General features: G+C 45.6%; 2 protein-coding genes across 2 annotated transcripts in view; one reads left to right on the forward strand and one right to left on the reverse strand.

The window, feature by feature from the left end:
• Positions 1 to 2,576, reverse strand: part of LOC122390428 (serine-aspartate repeat-containing protein F-like) — a 6,377-nt gene extending 3,801 nt beyond the window's left edge. The window contains exon 1 of the mRNA XM_043383371.1: positions 2,541 to 2,576. Coding sequence (XP_043239306.1) covers positions 2,541 to 2,555 — 15 coding nt within the window. The 5' untranslated portion in view covers positions 2,556 to 2,576. The remainder of the gene's footprint in view (positions 1 to 2,540) is intronic.
• Positions 2,577 to 16,821: 14,245 nt separating this feature from the next.
• The window catches only part of LOC122390413 (uncharacterized protein DDB_G0271670-like), a 3,693-nt gene continuing 3,014 nt past the window's right edge, over positions 16,822 to 17,500 (forward strand). The window contains exon 1 of the mRNA XM_043383319.1: positions 16,822 to 16,945. Coding sequence (XP_043239254.1) covers positions 16,822 to 16,945 — 124 coding nt within the window. The remainder of the gene's footprint in view (positions 16,946 to 17,500) is intronic.

A 17,500-nucleotide genomic window follows, 5' to 3' on the forward strand; every position in this document is an offset into this window, starting at 1 on the left:
ACTTATCTTTTGTAAAAAGATAAGTCTCAGACTTTGGACCCGAAAGATAAGATTTTTTCACAGTGCTTAATTGGCCCGATCCGAAGACACGTAAACTAAACTCAGTGAATGTGATGAGAAATAAATCATTTTAGCCGGGAAATACATAAGATGCGATTTCGCCAATGTCAGACCCCTCACGGTTAGAAGAAAACAATTATTTGAAAGGCTTAATCATATAGTTATTTAAAAAAAGAAACCTCGGTATAGAATTTTTTTGGTAAAACTACGCATAGCTTACAAAGCAATCGGACAACAATTGAACAAGAGCGCTTGCACTTAAAAAAAATTATTCTTTCATAAAATTTACACATTTATTGTGTTTTAATCTGTTTGCTTACATCAACACGCAAGGTATGGCCTGCCCTGTCTTAATCAGCTACTTGCAAAGGGGTATCAGCCCTCCCCAAAATCAAAACAGTGAGTTCACGGTCATATATAACGTCTTGGCGTCTGAAGTTCTGAACAGTGTCCCATGCTCTCCAAATCGCTCTTCCAAGAATGTTCGAGATTAACTGGGACTGATGCGTAGGTACAGCCCTCTGCAAACTGCGTGGTAGGTATTCTTTTTCCGACAAAACCGAGAATAACGCGAATACTATGCTATCGGTCACTCGAAAATCGTAACAGCGAGACGCGCGAGATACCGCACCTTAGATTGGCATTATTATCTTATTCATTTTTCATCCAGTTTGGCAACAAAACCCAAAAGTTTATATTTGCCCCCAAAACAAACTTTTGCATTTTGTTGCCACACAAGCCGTATACTTTGTTTAGTGATGGACCCAATCGAAGGAGTGGAGCATGGCGCATCTATTTGAAGTGAATTCCGACCGACTGTTGACATAGACTTTGAGTAATTATCGGTTTTGTCGAAAAAAGAATACCTACCACGCAGTCTGCTGAGGGCTGTTACATGGGTACCAGTTATTATGTAAGAGGTATTACGCACGTCAATAATCAAACTCGTTACACGATGGCAAGCATCCGTAAAGGTGGCAGAGTACTTCCAGCTTCAATGATTTAACCCTCGCCCGCACATGCCATTTTCCCATCCTAGAACGCACATGGGGGGGGGGGGTGGTTGCCACCCCCCCCGCGCCATTTCGTTCCTGTTGGAGATAGAGCTCAGCGGTAAAGACCAAAAAGATTCTTTGGGAAGAGACGAATCCAATGATACCCAGTTTTACCTTCTCAGGTCAGTCATTGACCTTCCAGGTCAGGTCAAACTAAAAAATGTTGCTGTTTTGGGTCACCGTTGGATATCAAGTGCGCTGCTTATCAAATACCGATGACGATGCTGTTTTCTGGTGCCAAGCCAGCTAGAACCTCTTTGTCACACTACCCGACCAGAATTTTGCTGCTGAGGTCATTTCAGGTCAAGTTAGGTCAAGGTCAATTATATGTGTTTGTATGTCTGTGTGTGTCTGTGTGTATACTGATGTGTGCACCGATTGTTTTTGGGTCCATATTACATGAAATCATGATCTGAGAAGCTTTTACCAAAAATGCAGTCAAAAAACTTCACAAAAAGTAAATTCAGCTTGCCTAAAACGCAATTATCTTAGATGACCTAGGTTGACCTTGACCCTGACCTTGACCCCTGTACATCGTCGAACAACATGTTCCATGATAGGTGGGAGGTATGACTGGCAAAAAAGGCCGAAATCAGGGTGTCAAAAGCTCACAAGGCCCATGGCAGGCGCAAGATGTTGAGAATTGGCCATTTGGGTCATGACATGACCTGAAAAACGAGGTCATATCTCCGAAACCAAAAATCACAGAAACTTGAAATTTTCAGTGGACCTCAAGAAAGGATAGGGGAGCAGCTATACGAAAAATCAGCCTTCTAGCTCTAAAAATGTTGAGTGCAGAGCAGAAAGACTACCTGGGGGGGGTGGCAACCACCCCCCCCCCATGTGCGGGCGAGGGTTAATGCTGATAGACGGGGTTATGTGAACGTGCCGAACCGGTGTTACGCAATCCAGACCGCATTATTTTCTTTCGATGACATTACAGAGGACATGCCTTACGTCATAGTTATTTAGCTTCACATCTCATGACAGGAAGCAAGAGGAAATTTCCAAGGGATTACCAACAAATGCGCAGGCTGACTCTTAGCGCACTAAATCGATGCGCTCCTCACAACTGGCATGCAGGGTGGAGAATTAGGGGTGTTGAGGGTGCTCGAGCACTCCCTCATTGTTAAAAGCACCTCCCTGAACTTGGGAAGTTCACCTGAAGTAATGATTCCAATTTCGGTGGATTCCTTTTGCTAAAAACGAAACACAGTTGAGTAGACAGCAGAAGCGCATGCATGCGAGTACTGTACTACACAGAAACTTTACGGCGCCGTTCGGACGCCGCTGAAAAGCTCATCTGACATTTTCAAAACGCTCCACCTATTCTATCAGGCACTTACATAGAGCACAGCGAACCCACCACATTGAAAAGCGGCGCAAGCACCTACGGCACGAGGCGCGGGCGCTCCAAACACTCACCAAGACCAGCTTCATGGTGCGCTTTCCTGTGTCCCACTGCACGCGCGGGGCGGCCGCGTCCCCTTTATAACCTCGCGTCGTCGCCGCGTGCAGGCTGCCGGCCATGGTACGACGGCACTCGGCCCCTAACATGGACGAGGAACGGCTGAAATCCGGGTAATGACCAGCCCCGTCACGTAAGACCGCGGCATTGTTTCGACATTTTTTCGAGCGAGTTTTTTCCTACCGGCGCGGCGATGTGCAGTTCGTTCAGCGGTGTCGCCTGCTGGAGAACCCGTGTGGCGAGGCCGTTCGCCCGAAAACTCCGCGGCGTGTTTTGCATGCCGACTCGGGCGGGAGTGTCGTGCCGGACACACAGGCGTCGTGTCGGCCCGCTACCCGGGAGCGACGCGAGGACTGGTCACCGGGAACTCTGTACAGATCACACGCAATTGTCCCCGCCTCCTTACGCGTCCGATAGTCCGAGTGTGCCTGACTCGCTACTCAGATAGTCACGGTGAAAGGTGTTCGCTGCCTTTTTCCTTGGGTGTTGCGGAAATCCGAATTTTCGGCTATAGGAAAGTATTAGGCACATGTTCATCGGTATCAATAATAATATTCCCGTGTGTAATTATCCTTGAACATGATTTTCGTATGTGGGAAGCCTGCCCAAAACGGTAAAGTTGCAGTTGCACGCTATAAAGCTGCACGAGTTGAAAGACATGCCTGTTGCCATAGAAGGTAAACATCCACCCCCTAGGTCTTAATAATGCAGTGCATACCGAATCGAATGGTTAACCCGCGCCGGGCCGGTGCTCTGAGATTCCGCGCCGGGCCGGGGGGGGGGTGTCTGAACACCCCCCCCCCCCCCCCGTCTAACTCGGCTCCTGGGCCACGTAGCGACACACAGTAAGCGGCAATCGAAAGAACGTCTAAAATAAGGACGAAAACACTTCAGTCATTTTTTGGGTCAGGTCAAAGGTCAGGTCACCAGAGGTCACCAAAGGTAAAATGTTGACTATTTCAACATTTTGGAAACTGCCAACGGCTATCTCGGGAACCGATAGAGCTACAGCGCCGCAGAAAAGCGCATTCGATAGCCCTTTTACAGACCTTTCTGAGTAATGTTCTCAGATTTGACCTCAGGTCAACGGTTTAGCCTCCAGAGGGCAAAAACTCCAAAAATAGCAATTTTTACGAAAACCGTTTTTTTTTGGCAATAACTTTTGACTTAAAAGAGCCATGACATTACTTTTGCCAGCATCGTGTTCCTCTCGTCGAGACGCGTCGAATGAACTATAAGTTGATCTTGAAAGGTCAACTTGAAAATTTGACCTCAGGTCAAGGTCATGACCTGACCGGAAAAGGTCATGTTGCATATCAGTCGATCTGCAACGTCGAGGCGAACACATCTAAGGCGTTTTCAGCGCTCTAGCACGCCTCTATCAGAAGTTATTAGCGAAAAATTGATAGATTCTGTTCGTGACCTGAGATGACCTCGGGGACATAACGAGGGGTCACAGTTGCCATTTTCCGGTTCAGTGTGTCAATTGTACCTATATCTCGATGTTTGAGAATATCTAGAATAGCGTTCGTGCAAAACAGACGCTTTTCAATTTTCTCCCGTTGACTTATAATGGAGAGGCCGCAAAATTGACCTGACCTTAGGTCATCGATATCGAAATTCCGAGATAAACATTTTATAGATATAGTTGCTCATATCAATCGCTGAAAGTTTCAAGGCAATCGATCAATCGGTGTAGCTATGACGAGCATTCCTATTTTTTCTGAGGTGAGGTCACTTGGCGTGACCTGGTGACCTGACCTAAGGCGACCTGGGTCTGAAATTTTCACAACATGTGCGAAAAAGATGCACAAACAGGTGAGCCAAAAACGGCGGCGCTCCGCGCCGCCGTTTTGAGATATCTGCGAAAAACCGCAGGGGGGTGTTCCAACACCCCCCCCCCCCCGGCCCGGCGCGGGTTAAGTTTGACCATCACACTATTTAATCGTTAACGCCAGTTTGAGTTTCTTTATTTTAATTTCAAAATTCGATGAGGCGCTGCACTTGGAGAAACTCGGTATGCCTTACAATCCATTGGAATCATCTCATTTATCAGACATTAGAGAAAAATTGTCAATAAAGTTTAGTTAACAGATAGAGCTGTCACTCATTTACCTGAACGTTGTCTTCAAATGAAATGAGCAGAAAGGCGTGGGTTTCACCAGTACAAGTACAACACGAAAATGTTTTCGCAAGCAGCGTCCACTATTCATTCGCTATCAATTATGCTTCATCCTTCATCTGTGCTGTCCCTGGGCATGTATGTTACTATTACTGCACAAAACACATTACACTATAGAGAAAAAAATCAAATTGAAAATGGTTCTCATTACTCTATTGACGCCTGAGTCAGCAAACAGGTAGGCACAGGTACACATTAAAAGGAAAAATAATAATGCATAAAGCACTCAAGTGTTCTAAAGTGATAATTGATGTTTGGTAGCGCAACCATCCGAATCAGGTGAATCATATATGATCCCTACAATTTTATATTTAATTGGAGACGATGTTATGAGCAAATAGCTGTTTAATCTAAATTGGCCGCTTATTAGGCCGCTCAATCAAGCTTGGCACGTAACGCATGATATGACTACATATATATAGAGTTAGACTATACCCTACCTATATATATGCCTGTTGCCGAATACTCAACTACTGTTGTGATAACTATACGATTTCGTTGCCTCTTGTGTTCAATATATATGCGTTCAATATTCAATATTCAACGTTATATGCGAGCATTTTTAAAGAGAAGAGATCTATGCGTACATTTTACAATAAACAAAAGGTAAGCATGACTATAACATCGTCTTCATTGCAGATGTACCCTTGCCCAAGGCCCTAAATTCCTTGCCCTGCCCCTCATCCTTGCCTTTACCTCGCCCCAGCAAAGAGATCACGTGCACGTGCACACGAGCCCATTACGCCTCTGTGGAAGGATAAGCGGATTGAGGATAAATATGGTGGGATGATTGGGAATTATGACAGGATTAGTCTTATATGGCGCATGCGGCATGAATGACGTAACAAGGGTGCGTTTGTATGTGCGCACGTGCGTTCTGCGCTTTGAATGGCTCAGAAGAACGCACACAAAATCGATAGGATTTAAACTATTTTAAGATCTTAACCCTCGCCCTGGCAGGGCCTTTTTCATAACACGGCCTGGCAGGGGGGGGGGGGTCGATGCGACCCCCCCCCCCTTGCGATTGGCTCCTATGGCACCTAGAAGCACCAAATTTGGTAGGTAGGTGGGCCCTCCGGAGTTCTCGCCCCTGTGCAAATTTGGTTGCTTTAGGTCAATATTTAGGGGGGTTTTGGGGGGTATAAATGTAAAAATTTCGCTAAAAACAGGTGAAAAGTTTTTCGCTTATAACTTTTGATCTAATTAAGATAGAGCAAAAAGAAAAGCACCAGTGAACTCAGCACGTCAAGGCGCGTCGAATGATATTCTTTTTAGCTTGCTTTAGTGTACTTAAAGTTTTTCTTAAATTTTAAGTAAACTTAAAATAATGAATTAAGTTCAAGTTAACCAAATTGCATCATATCGCATATCATTCGATTCGGCTGATCACCAGGAACACAATGACACTATTTTTTAAGCTCTAGCGTCATTATGTGCCAAGTTATTGGCAAAAACGTCATTTGACCTCAGTTGACCTCATTTGACCTGACCCATGGATAAGTACGCCAAACAAAGAAGCACCAAGTGACCTGCTGTTAAGTACTGTGGTTTCAAAGCACAAAAGTGATAGAACGAAGCGGATATCTCCAGTATGTTCCGAATTTAGTATTTTCCCATAGGCTTAACATTACGACGTAATGACCTCTAACTGACCTCAGGTCAGTGACCTCAAAAAACCCGAACTATATGTTATACAACTCGGTGAGCTTAGCACATCCTGAAAGTTTGAAGGAAATCAGTCCAAAACTGTGAGTTGGACAGGTGCAAAAAGAAAATTGAAATTTGACCATGACCTTGTACCGGTTTTTCTGACCTGGTGACCTGACCCAAGGTCACCCGGACCTGAAATTTTCAGGTCATGTGTAAAAAGGTTGCCCCATAGGCTGTGTCAAATTTGGCGGCGCTGCGCGCCGCCGTTTTTACGCTATCTTTGAAAAACCTTAGGGGGGGTCGCATCGACCCCCCCCCCCTGCCAGGGCGAGGGTTAAGACGACCACGAATGACGGCAGAGGAAAGGATTAGTTACGTCATAGATTAGTTCACTGATTGATAACGGTATTTATCAGTTAATGAAATAGCACGATCCATAGCGTTTGTTTGCGATCCATTTCCTTGCATTTTGCCGTGTTCAGATTAAAGGGACCCTCCCACCTTAACATTAGATTTGAGTTGAGATAGCCAAAATGGGGTCCCTGGCCCACAATTACCGGTTTCGGCACTCACAACATCGAGAAATGCCTTAAATCGGAAATATTGAATTTCAAAATTGCAGCATTTTGATTCAGAGGGGCTAATGCATAGGAATACCCCTCTGAATGTTTGACGTCAGCGCAGATATCTAACGATTTTTAAATGTTTGACTAAAACGTTATGTAGCACGCGGTGGTATATGCTGCTTTGCGCGCAACAAGTGCCGCACTTTCAGCTGCCAAACTATTGCTTCCAAATAAAGTCGCTAGAAACAGCGGAGATCCCAAAAAGTAAGCAAAAGTAAAAATCTAATATCTTGAAAACCGGTGAATATTTTTCGGTGAAATTTGGTAGATATTCGTTTTCGCTCTTTCTGAACCGAGCGACATCACTTTCATGCCAATTCATAAACTTTTTGAAGGTGGGAGGGTCCCTTTAATGACTTTCACCAAATCGCGCTGTGATGTATTTTGGCTGCTCGTGATACGTTTCCCTTGCTGGCAAAATTAAAGATATTCAATTATGCCATAAACTGTGTGTTTATTATTTTCAATTGGTTGTAAACACTCTTAATCAGCACACAACGGGACACTACAATTAGTGAATGCATTGTGTCGCATGCGTGCATAAGCTTACCCCGCGCACTTATGGTCTGGGGAAAGTGGTCGGATGGATCCCCCCCCCCAGTTTTCCGCGAATAACTTGCGTTTGAGCTGCCGAACGCGAGGAAACTTTCAGTACCTATCCATCGGAGCATGTAATTTCACATGTACCTACTATAAAAATTTCATGACCCTGACCAAGATATACCCTTTCAACTGTGACTTGCTTCTCAAGACCATCTCAGGCTGGCCTTGCGATTCGGCGTTTGTCGGCGCACATTATCACATTATCCGCGTGGCCAGACCTATGATAAAAGCGTGCCAAAATGTGAAATGATGTTTTGCCTCTGCGTTAGGTATGGTGGGTGCTAAGCAGGGCTGCGGAGTCGGAGTCGGAGTCGGAGTCGGAGTCGGTCGGAGTCGACAGTTGTGACCGGAGTCGGAGTCGGAGTCGGAGTCGATTTTAGAAACCCGAGCCGGAGTAGGAGTCGGAGTCACCGAAAATCTGTCGACTCCGCAGCCCTGCTAGGTCTGCGGAGTCGGAGTCGGGAGTTGGAGTCGGTCGGAGTCGACAATTCTGCCCGGAGTCGGAGTCGGAGTCGGAGCTGTTTTTGAAAGCCGGAGTCGGAGTCGGAGTCGGAGTCGCCGAAAATCCATCGACTCCGCAGCCCTGGTGCTAAGGTCATTTAGGGGTCAAAGTCATCAACCAGTTTGATCTTTGGTGACGTGTGAAATTTTTAAAGTTTTTTTTAAATTTTCATTGCAGTTTTAGGATATGTTTTCCCCTCTCCCCTCGGCCGGTAAGGTTAGAGAGAGCCTGATTACGGCTCGTAATAATCACCACCAAGCAGTATTCATACACTAAAAAGTGTGAGCACTTTTCTAGGGCTTCCCTTATAGGTCGGAAAAATGGATAATAAGAATGAAAAACACGGAAAGAAAAAGCATGAAAGCAAAAAAGGTTCTTCCTGATACCTTCATCCTAAACGCTTCCATACCACCCTCCTGCTTTGCACTATTCTATCGCTTGCATGGTAGTGACCAAGACTCCAATATTCAATCGGTGTCGTGTTTCCTGTTGGTGCTCTGTTGGTGTCCCTTCCGGCCCATCGCGTCGCCAGGGTCGGGTGCGTCGGTGCTACATTCTCCCCCGACCGAGCACCGGCGGTGGGTGCAGTGCGACTGCCGTTATCAGCATTGCAGACAGCAGAACCCTGCAACGGACGCTGTCGGCCTCTGCCATCTGTCAGGAAAAAGGATAAGTTGTAGTAAGCTGTGCACTCCGCAGTAGCGGTGCTGTGGCTGCCGGCCGCGGTGCAGTGATGTGCAGGGGAAAATCCGACATGTCAAGAAAAACCTTCGTCATAGGCTAAGAATCTACATCAGCATCAGAATTCAGCAATATTTGCCATCGTCTCAGTCATAGGAACAGGACGAGCGTTTGCGTTTTTCGTTGTTTTTTTTTTCGACTATGACATACGGGTGCTCGATTTCTTAGGTAAATTTTTTTTGTGGTCAAGTACGACTTCCCCGAACACACTGTGGAACAGTGGAACATTATAATTTTAATAAATGCTGGCATAACATGTAGTACCTAGGCTTTTGGTATCTGGCACATTTGTTCTCGTCATTCCTTACGAGCTCATACTAATTCATATGTTGAGCACACAAGTATAATCGGGTAGAGGCAAAAGACGAATGCTTGCATAAATAAAAATGAATAAATAAAATATGTAAACAAATAAATAAAAGCAAATTAACAAATGTATAAATCAATTAACAAATAGATACATACATAACCAATACCTACATCCATTTTTTGCCATAGTGTATGCCTCTTAAGTCCTAATGTGTTTCGTTTAAAGATATCCTCAATAGCAGGTGATCAGCAGGGCATATTTTAACATACTGACTGCGTCCCATTTTGGGACGCAGCCCCCTGCCTTTGGGACGTAGCCCTCGCGAAATTTGGACCACTGCGTCCCACACTGAAATGCCACGGTTTCAGCCGAAAAGTGCGAGCAAAAATAAGTAACATGCCTCGGTCTTTTACTGTGTAAAAGATGTTGGCTTTCCGATTGCTTTGTGCCCTGATTTACTATGTACCTAAGCACATACATGCCCTCTCCAGTCCTTGTGCCCTGCCCTACCCTTGGTCATACACCTTATTATGTTCTTCCCTACTATACCCCTAGGATATGTGCCCTGCCCAGTGCCCTGTCCTTAGGTCTTGTACCTTGCCCTGCCCTTTCTTCAGGCCCTGTGCCCTGGCCTTTCTTCAGGCCCTGTGCCCCGCTCTGCCCTGCCCTCAAACACGATACTTTATATATTCTGCCTGGAAATTTGATGCGCTGCCTTCCCGTCTTTTGGCCCCGTGCCCTGCCCCTGCCCTACCCTAGTTTGGGGCCCCTGCCCTTCTCTGCCCTCAAGCCTTGTACACTTGTCCTGCCATCAGACCCCGTGCCGCTGCCCTTGTCTTCAGGTACTGTGCCCTGCCCTGCCATCAGGCCTTGTGCCTTCCCATGTCCTCATGCCCCGGCCCCGCGCCCATCCTCGAGCCTAATGCCTTGCCCTGCCTCAGGCCCTGTCCTGTCATGTTCTGCTTCCAGGCCTCATGTGCATTGCCCTGCCCTTAGACCCTGTGCCCTATTCTGCCATTAAGCCTTATGCGTTGTATCGCCCTCAGGCCCGTGCCCCTGCCCGGCCTCGCCCTAAGTTGCTGTGCTCTGCCCTGTCGTCAGGCCTTGTGCCGTCCCATGCCATCAGACCCTGTGTCCTACTCTGCCCTCAAGCCCTGTATTCTGCATTGCCCTAAGGTCTCGTGTCCCATGCCCGCTCTCAGGCGCTGTGCCCTGCCCTGTCATCAGGCCCTGTGGTGTCTCCCGCCCTCAGGTCCCGTGCGTTTCCCGTCCTCATGCCCCGTGCCCTTACCTGTCCTCAGAACCCGTGCTTTGTTCTGCCTCCATGCCCTGAGCCTTGCCCTGCCCTCAGGCCCCATACCCTGGCCCTGTTTCACCGGTGATAGCAGCACGCTGCTATTACACGTGTCAAATTGGGTTTCCATGGAGACATCAACAGGCCATTGCTCAAACACTACCACAAGTATGACGTCAGCTCGCGGAATTTGATAGCAGCGTCCGACGTCCGTGAAACACTGCCCACGTCTTGTCATACCTTCGGGGCCCGAAGGTATGACAAGACGTGGGCGGTGTTTCGGGCCTTGTGTCATATCTGTGTCTTATGTCTTGCTCTACCTTTAGGTACTATTTCTTGCCCTGCTCTAAGATCCTGCGTGTTGCCCTGCCATCAGGTGTGTTGATCATCAGGTGTTCTAAGGCCCTGTGTCTTGCACTACTCTCCGGCCTTGTGTAATGATAGCCTCAGACCCGCGCCTTGCCTTGCCCTCGGACCCTGCATCCTACCCAGCCCTCAAGTATCCGTCTTAGCTTAGCTTCATGGCCTGCCTGTGCCTGCCCCTGTCCTTAGGGCTCAGACTCTGTGTCCTGCCCTTCCCTAAAGTCCTGTTTAGAGATGTCAAGTTGGAGCCCGCAGGCCCGGAGCCTGGCCCAAAATCCGGCCCTACAGGGCTTTTGCATGCACAGTGGATTGTATCATTGTTTTGAGGTACCTCATCGAAACGCATCGACTGATATGCGACATGATCTATCTTGGTCACGAAATGACCGTAATGTGAGCTCAAGTTCTGACCTTGACACAGAGCATATAAAATAACTCACTGACTGATCGATATCTGCATATTCACTATCAAGGCCATATGCCCATATCATACAATATGCCTGAACATCGTAAATTTATAATGATTTTAATATTCACTATCAAGCCTATGGATAACAATAATGTCCAGCTCAAGGTCCAGCTTTGGCCAAGCTGTTCGATATTCAAATCCGTGGTAAAAATCCTGCTGATAGTAGTGAACTATTGACTGGGACACCTAGCAGAAACTTGGTAGAAACTATCGACCCCGCATGAATTTACCATGTCCAACCAGTCCGACCCCGGTTCCGAATCTAGTCGTTTGTCTAGTCGTATAGCTGGCTACAACTGGTCGTCAATCAACCCCGCTTGAAATAGCACAGCCGACAGCGTGGTCGGTGTCTAAGCGTCTGTTTATGTGTTTGATCATCAAGTTTGATCTAGTTTCGTTAGCAACTGTCGACGGTAGTTTTGCTGAGTTGTGGCTACTAATTGTTCATACCATGTTGTAGGTATGTATTAGGTATAGGGGCTTTTTATGTCCTGTTAACCCGCGCCCCACTGGGGGGGGGCTATTTATAGCCCCCCCTCCCGTTTTTCTGCAATAACTTCCAAACCGCTTGACGAATCGACGCCAAACTTTCAGTACCTTCGGCTGCATCAATTTGACATTGTGTCAAAATTTGAACTTCGTAGCTACCATAGGTCGGCCGGAAAATGACGTCAGAGTGACGTCATGTTCGTCCGATTTCGACGCAAAACATTGAACCACGGCAATCGCTCCCAAGAGCTCAGTTTTTAAGCTAGATCCAATTTCTTTGCATGAAAGGACTCAGAATTGACCGCGCTATCAAACTGCTATCTCGGATTTTCAAAATTTGAAAATTTCGAAAATTTATATAATAATATTCAAATTTATTTTTATTTTTTTTCAAAAAGTTTTTGACTTTTCGAAAAAACCGGAATATATGTGACAGAACGCATGATTATGACTAACTCTAGCAAGTTTTAGCTAAATATCTTCAAAAATGGCCAAGTTATACGCATTATTGCAAAAATTCAATTATTAATTTTTCAAATCAATTTTTCAGTACGTATTGGCATCGTACACCAATATAAATAGCACCATCGTGTTCCTGAGCTCAAACTGCATCCAATAGACACCTTTTTTGTTGAAAATTTCAACTTCAAAATTTGACCTTTTTTGACCTGAAAGTGACCTGACCTAAGCTAATTTCGACTCAAAATGACCTTGAATGACACCGACATCAAATTCGAAATCTATGGCCTAAATGGACCATAAAACATGTGTCACGTGACCGACGCATGATATAATATTTCGTGACCTGTGATGACCTGACCCTGCCCTGAAAATCAAAGTACAAGTTTGGTACCTCAAGGTATCTAGAGCATCTGTTCACGAGTGTGGAAACCAGAAATGAGCCTGATCTGACTTGTAAGACGGCGGCCAGAGCCCAAAATGTGACAAGCCAAAGTGCTAATAATTTTTACTTTGACCTGACCTGTGACGTCATCGGTGACCTCGAGGTCAATGAAATTAGGTTTCGCTCGACAGTTTTTCCGGGGCTATCAGATTCCGTTTGAATTTTGACGATCGGCCCAGTAGTTTCGGAGTTAGGAGGGGGGGGGCTATGAATAGCCCCCCCCCCCAGTAGGGTGTTATACACAGACCCCAGTGGGCGCGGGTTAAAGGGGATATACGTTGTGGATTCAATGATATCTTTTATTGCGTTTAGTTTCTGCTTTATTTGAAAGTTATTTATTACTGTAAAGTTATAAATGTGGTAATTTGACCCACGGGTACTTGAACTTTTACTGGTACTGTGTCCCGACGACGTCAATAGGACTAACACTTTACCATGCCTTGACATTTCGGTAAAAATGAGAGAAGAACGACTCGTGCAAACGAATTCTCTACTTTTTTAGTTCAAAAGCTTTCATGAAACCAATATTGACAAAAATGGTAATTTTACCCGTTTTTGGCTATGGAGCCTAACCGTTGATCTGAACCATGGATGATATACTAATGGATTGGTGTCTTCGCAGTTTTTGGCGACATTGAGCTCAGGCCTGCCATCTAGCGGAGAATTATCGTAAGTTAGGAGCAAGCCGAGTGACGCCGCTGATTAGCATTGTGACACACGGGGTGTGGGTAGTAGCGGGCTTGTTGTGCAATTTTTCAAAAGGTTACGTCTTTATATGCCAGTAAAAGCGAAGAAATTAATAGATTTATGTGCAGCGTCAGTAATAAGATAAGCAGTTTCATGTTATTTCCTCATTAAATCGTGAAACAGGGAGTTATTGGAGACTTCGCCAGCACGTGTCGTGTTCGCTATTTTTCACAAGAGTCTTTACTTGGCCTAAATCAAACAAATTGCCCGATCAAAGAACAAAACGAACGTTAAGTACTATCTATAAGTCTAATGAAAAAGTTGAACGGAATTGCTAACGTCATTGCCGCTCAAAATGTCGTTCAAGACGCTCTGAAAAAGGACCCAACCAGTGCTGCGAAGTCGATGAAATTTCAGTGACTTTGGCTCCAACTCCGATTCGGTATCCAAATATCGACTCCGACTATCCGGGCAGAACTGTCGATTCACACAGACTCCGACTCTGACTCCGACACTGCAGCCCTGGTAAGTCTGTGGAGTCGGTGGCTTTTCGGTGACGTAGACTCTACTCCGATTACAGCTTTTAAAAATCAACCGACTCCGAGTCGGAACAGAACCGCTGGCTCTGACTACAAACTCCGCAGCCCTAGCCCAAGATAGCCGCCTAAACAACTTTGATGTTCTTCGTACATTGTTAATGTTTTTTAAACAAGGAGTGGAAAAGGGAGGCGAAGCCTTCGCTCTTCACAAACAAGGATTTCCTTGCGGATCAATCAACTGCTGGAACAAAAGGCATAAACACCAGCATATCATTTCATCATTTTCCTAACGACTCTGCACAATGTAAGTACTGATCAATGCAGTGTGAGCATCGATGTGACATTTGTGCACCAAGTTTGAGTGTTATCCGCCCAGCCGTTTTGAGATATGGAAGCGGCAACCCGCACGTGCGCACGTGCAGTAGCACCCACCCCCATGGTGACAGGAAATGCTTGGCCACTGGGTGCCAAACTATTGACGAAGTTTACTGTAATGGGCCCATTCATTGCGGAGTTACTTTATGTGGAACAATTCGACACCCCTAAGTTGGCACGGCACGTGCCGTAACATTAACTAAGATGAAGAAAATCAGGCGAAATTCGGAGAAGAAGGAATAAGCCTACCAAATGTGCATGACATATTGTCAAACTGCTGTACCATTGTGAGTAAATGACCATATAAAAGGTCGTACAGCCGATGGGACTGGGCGTTTCAATACATACCGTCTTAGCTTGCATTTTATTTTTTATTACCTAAGGCGGCTTGACATTTTTGGCTTTCAAGCATTTTACATTTTTGGTCTAGGTCCAGTAAGATTACCTCCAACTCGTAGAAAAATGCACTTCAAGCCAACTAACAGCAGTTGATTGATCCGGGATCAATCAACTGCTGGAACAGAAAGGCAAAACACCACGTCATATCTCTCATTTTCCTAACGACTCTGCCACCATGTAAGTACTGATCAATGCAGTGTGAGCATCGATGTGACATTTTGTGCACCAAGTTTGAGTGTTATCCGCCCAGCCGTTCTTGAGATATGACAGCGGCACCCCGCACGTGCGCACGTGCAGTAGCACCCACCCCCATGGTGACACATGGAAATGCATTGGCCACTGGGTGCCAAACTATTGACGAAGTTTTACTGTAATGGGCCCATTCATTGCGGAGTTACTTTATGTGGAACAATTTCGACACCCCTAAGTTGGCACGTGGCACGTGCCGTAACATTAACTAAGATGAAGAAAATCAGGCGAAATTCGGAGAGAAGGAATAAGCCTACCAAATGTGCATGACATATTGTCAAACTGCTGTACCATTGTGAGTAAATGACCATATAAAAGGTCGTACAAGCCGATGGGACTGGGCGTTTCAATACATACCGTCTTAGCTTGCATTTTATTTTCGTTATTACCTAAAGGCGGCTTGACATTTTTGGCTTTCAAGCATTTAATACATTTTTGTCGTCTCAGGTCCAGTAAGATTACCTCCAACTCGTAGAAAAATGCACTTCAAGCCAACTAACACACCACACCCACGTGTGTCATAATGCTGGGAGATAGCGTTCACTCGGCTTGCTCCTAACTTACGATAATTCTCTCGCTAGATGGCAGGCCTGATCCCAATGTCGCGGATCCCAATGTTAATTTCCACGAGACACCAATCCAGTGTTATCATCCATGTCTGAACTCAATCCTGACGAAATATTGACGAAAGAGCTGTTCAAGATATCGACTGCTTTTCTCCTATCGATTGCGCCCTCCTAGCTATCATAGTTTTTGAGATACCGGCACGTTTTCCGAAAAAAAATATCGCATCATTGCGAAGTTTGACATTTGATGGCATACGGTCAGATCAGGGCCGTCATGGCCGTCTGGCCATAGGAGGATATAGAGGGGGCCACGGGGCCATGCTCCCCCCCCCCCCCCAAAGCGCCCGGAAATGGCACAAAATCGACACATTTCTGGGCATAATAATTAAACAAAGGAACTTCCATTGGGAAAAGTTTGGGTTATATTACATGATAGGCAGTAAGGAAGCGAAATCCGAAGCATCCAAAGCATCCGTTCATCCAAAGCATTAATCTATGATGGATTTTTTATGTAGCTTTAAAATCCGATGATTTTTTGTCACAACTTAGGTGGGTACTGTTTGACCTTACGTCATCTAATTATTTCAAACACATAGTATCTTCAATGCAAATTGGCCATGTTTCACACGTCAACCTCTATTTTGAATCAATTGATAAGGGTGAAAAGCGCATGAAGAGACGTATGTATCACATTTTAATCATGTGCATATTCATATTTATTCTCTAAGCATAGGTACAATTTGGTGCGTCAAGGGAGGTCAAACACGCCCAACGCCGTTCAGGAAAACGACAACGAGTGACTAACAACAATGTAAATGTCATTTTAAATCGCCGGTCCGCCCTTTGAATGCGGATAAAGAACGCACTACGACTGGGCGAATTTCGAGACTGGCCAAAAGCAATCACAGCCCGCTCCCAATATCCCGCTTGCAGTGCCCCTCCACCAGCACAGTACACAATGTATCTGTACATTATCTCACTTGCATTATATACTATTTCGCTTGCAACGTGCCCTTTCCGATCAAAGCATGTGCCCTATGCCACCTTTGGGACGCAGTGAAAAATCCTTAAAATATGCCCTGGTGATCAGTGATTATCTTTGTGCATCGGACCGTCGCACAATCAGCAGTTATGCCATGCTATTCGCTCCTCAACTCTTCGTATAATGCTCATCTCGCGGCTCGTCCCCGCCCCGCCTCGCCGAAACACTGCGCTGCAGTATCCAGATGGCGTGTGTTGCGGCACAGTCTACCATCCCGTGTACTGCGGCGCAGTCTACCATCCTGTGAGATGGGCTCTCTGCCAGTGTCGGCCCACAAACGCTATGGGATGCTCCCCTCACAGTCACAGTCTGAACTTCTGAGCTCCGAACCCTCACTGAAGTTATTACAGGAATCCTACAAGAATACAGAAAGCGCCTGAAATCCATGTTTGCCTTAGGAATGTCATGAGTGTGACCATGGTGGTCGAATCGTATCTAACATTTTTTTGCGATCAGTTCTCACGTTCAAATAGTTAGAATAGGTACTTATCTTGATAGAAATTAAGCAAGGGATAAGTCAGGCTCAAACAAAAAGGTTGTGACTTGAACTAGGCTTTATTTAAAATACATTTTAAAAAGTCACTTTTACCTCGAGATGTCTAATTCTTTACCCGCAAAAGTCATAACTGAGAAGCAAACTTCGGATGTATTATTGCACGAACAAACATGTAACGATGGGACAAACACATAATACAAGGTACAATACACGGTGAAACATACAAAAAGTACAAGGACAATCGGTACAGATAGGACAACGTATTGGTATCGGTGTACCACAAAGTATGTCAAAATACGCAGGTTACTTATAAAATATATGCATAGTGTCCAAGAGGCATAAAGATGAGGGCAAAATGCTTAGGCTTCTATACGACTGACGTAGAGATAGATAGGCTCGTTTTTCTGTTGCCAATTACATAAAACCCACAC

The sequence above is a fragment of the Amphibalanus amphitrite genome, unplaced genomic scaffold, assembly GCF_019059575.1.
Source record: "Amphibalanus amphitrite isolate SeventyFive unplaced genomic scaffold, NRLGWU_Aamphi_draft 000395F_arrow, whole genome shotgun sequence".
In the NCBI taxonomy this organism is placed as follows: domain Eukaryota; kingdom Metazoa; phylum Arthropoda; class Thecostraca; order Balanomorpha; family Balanidae; genus Amphibalanus; species Amphibalanus amphitrite.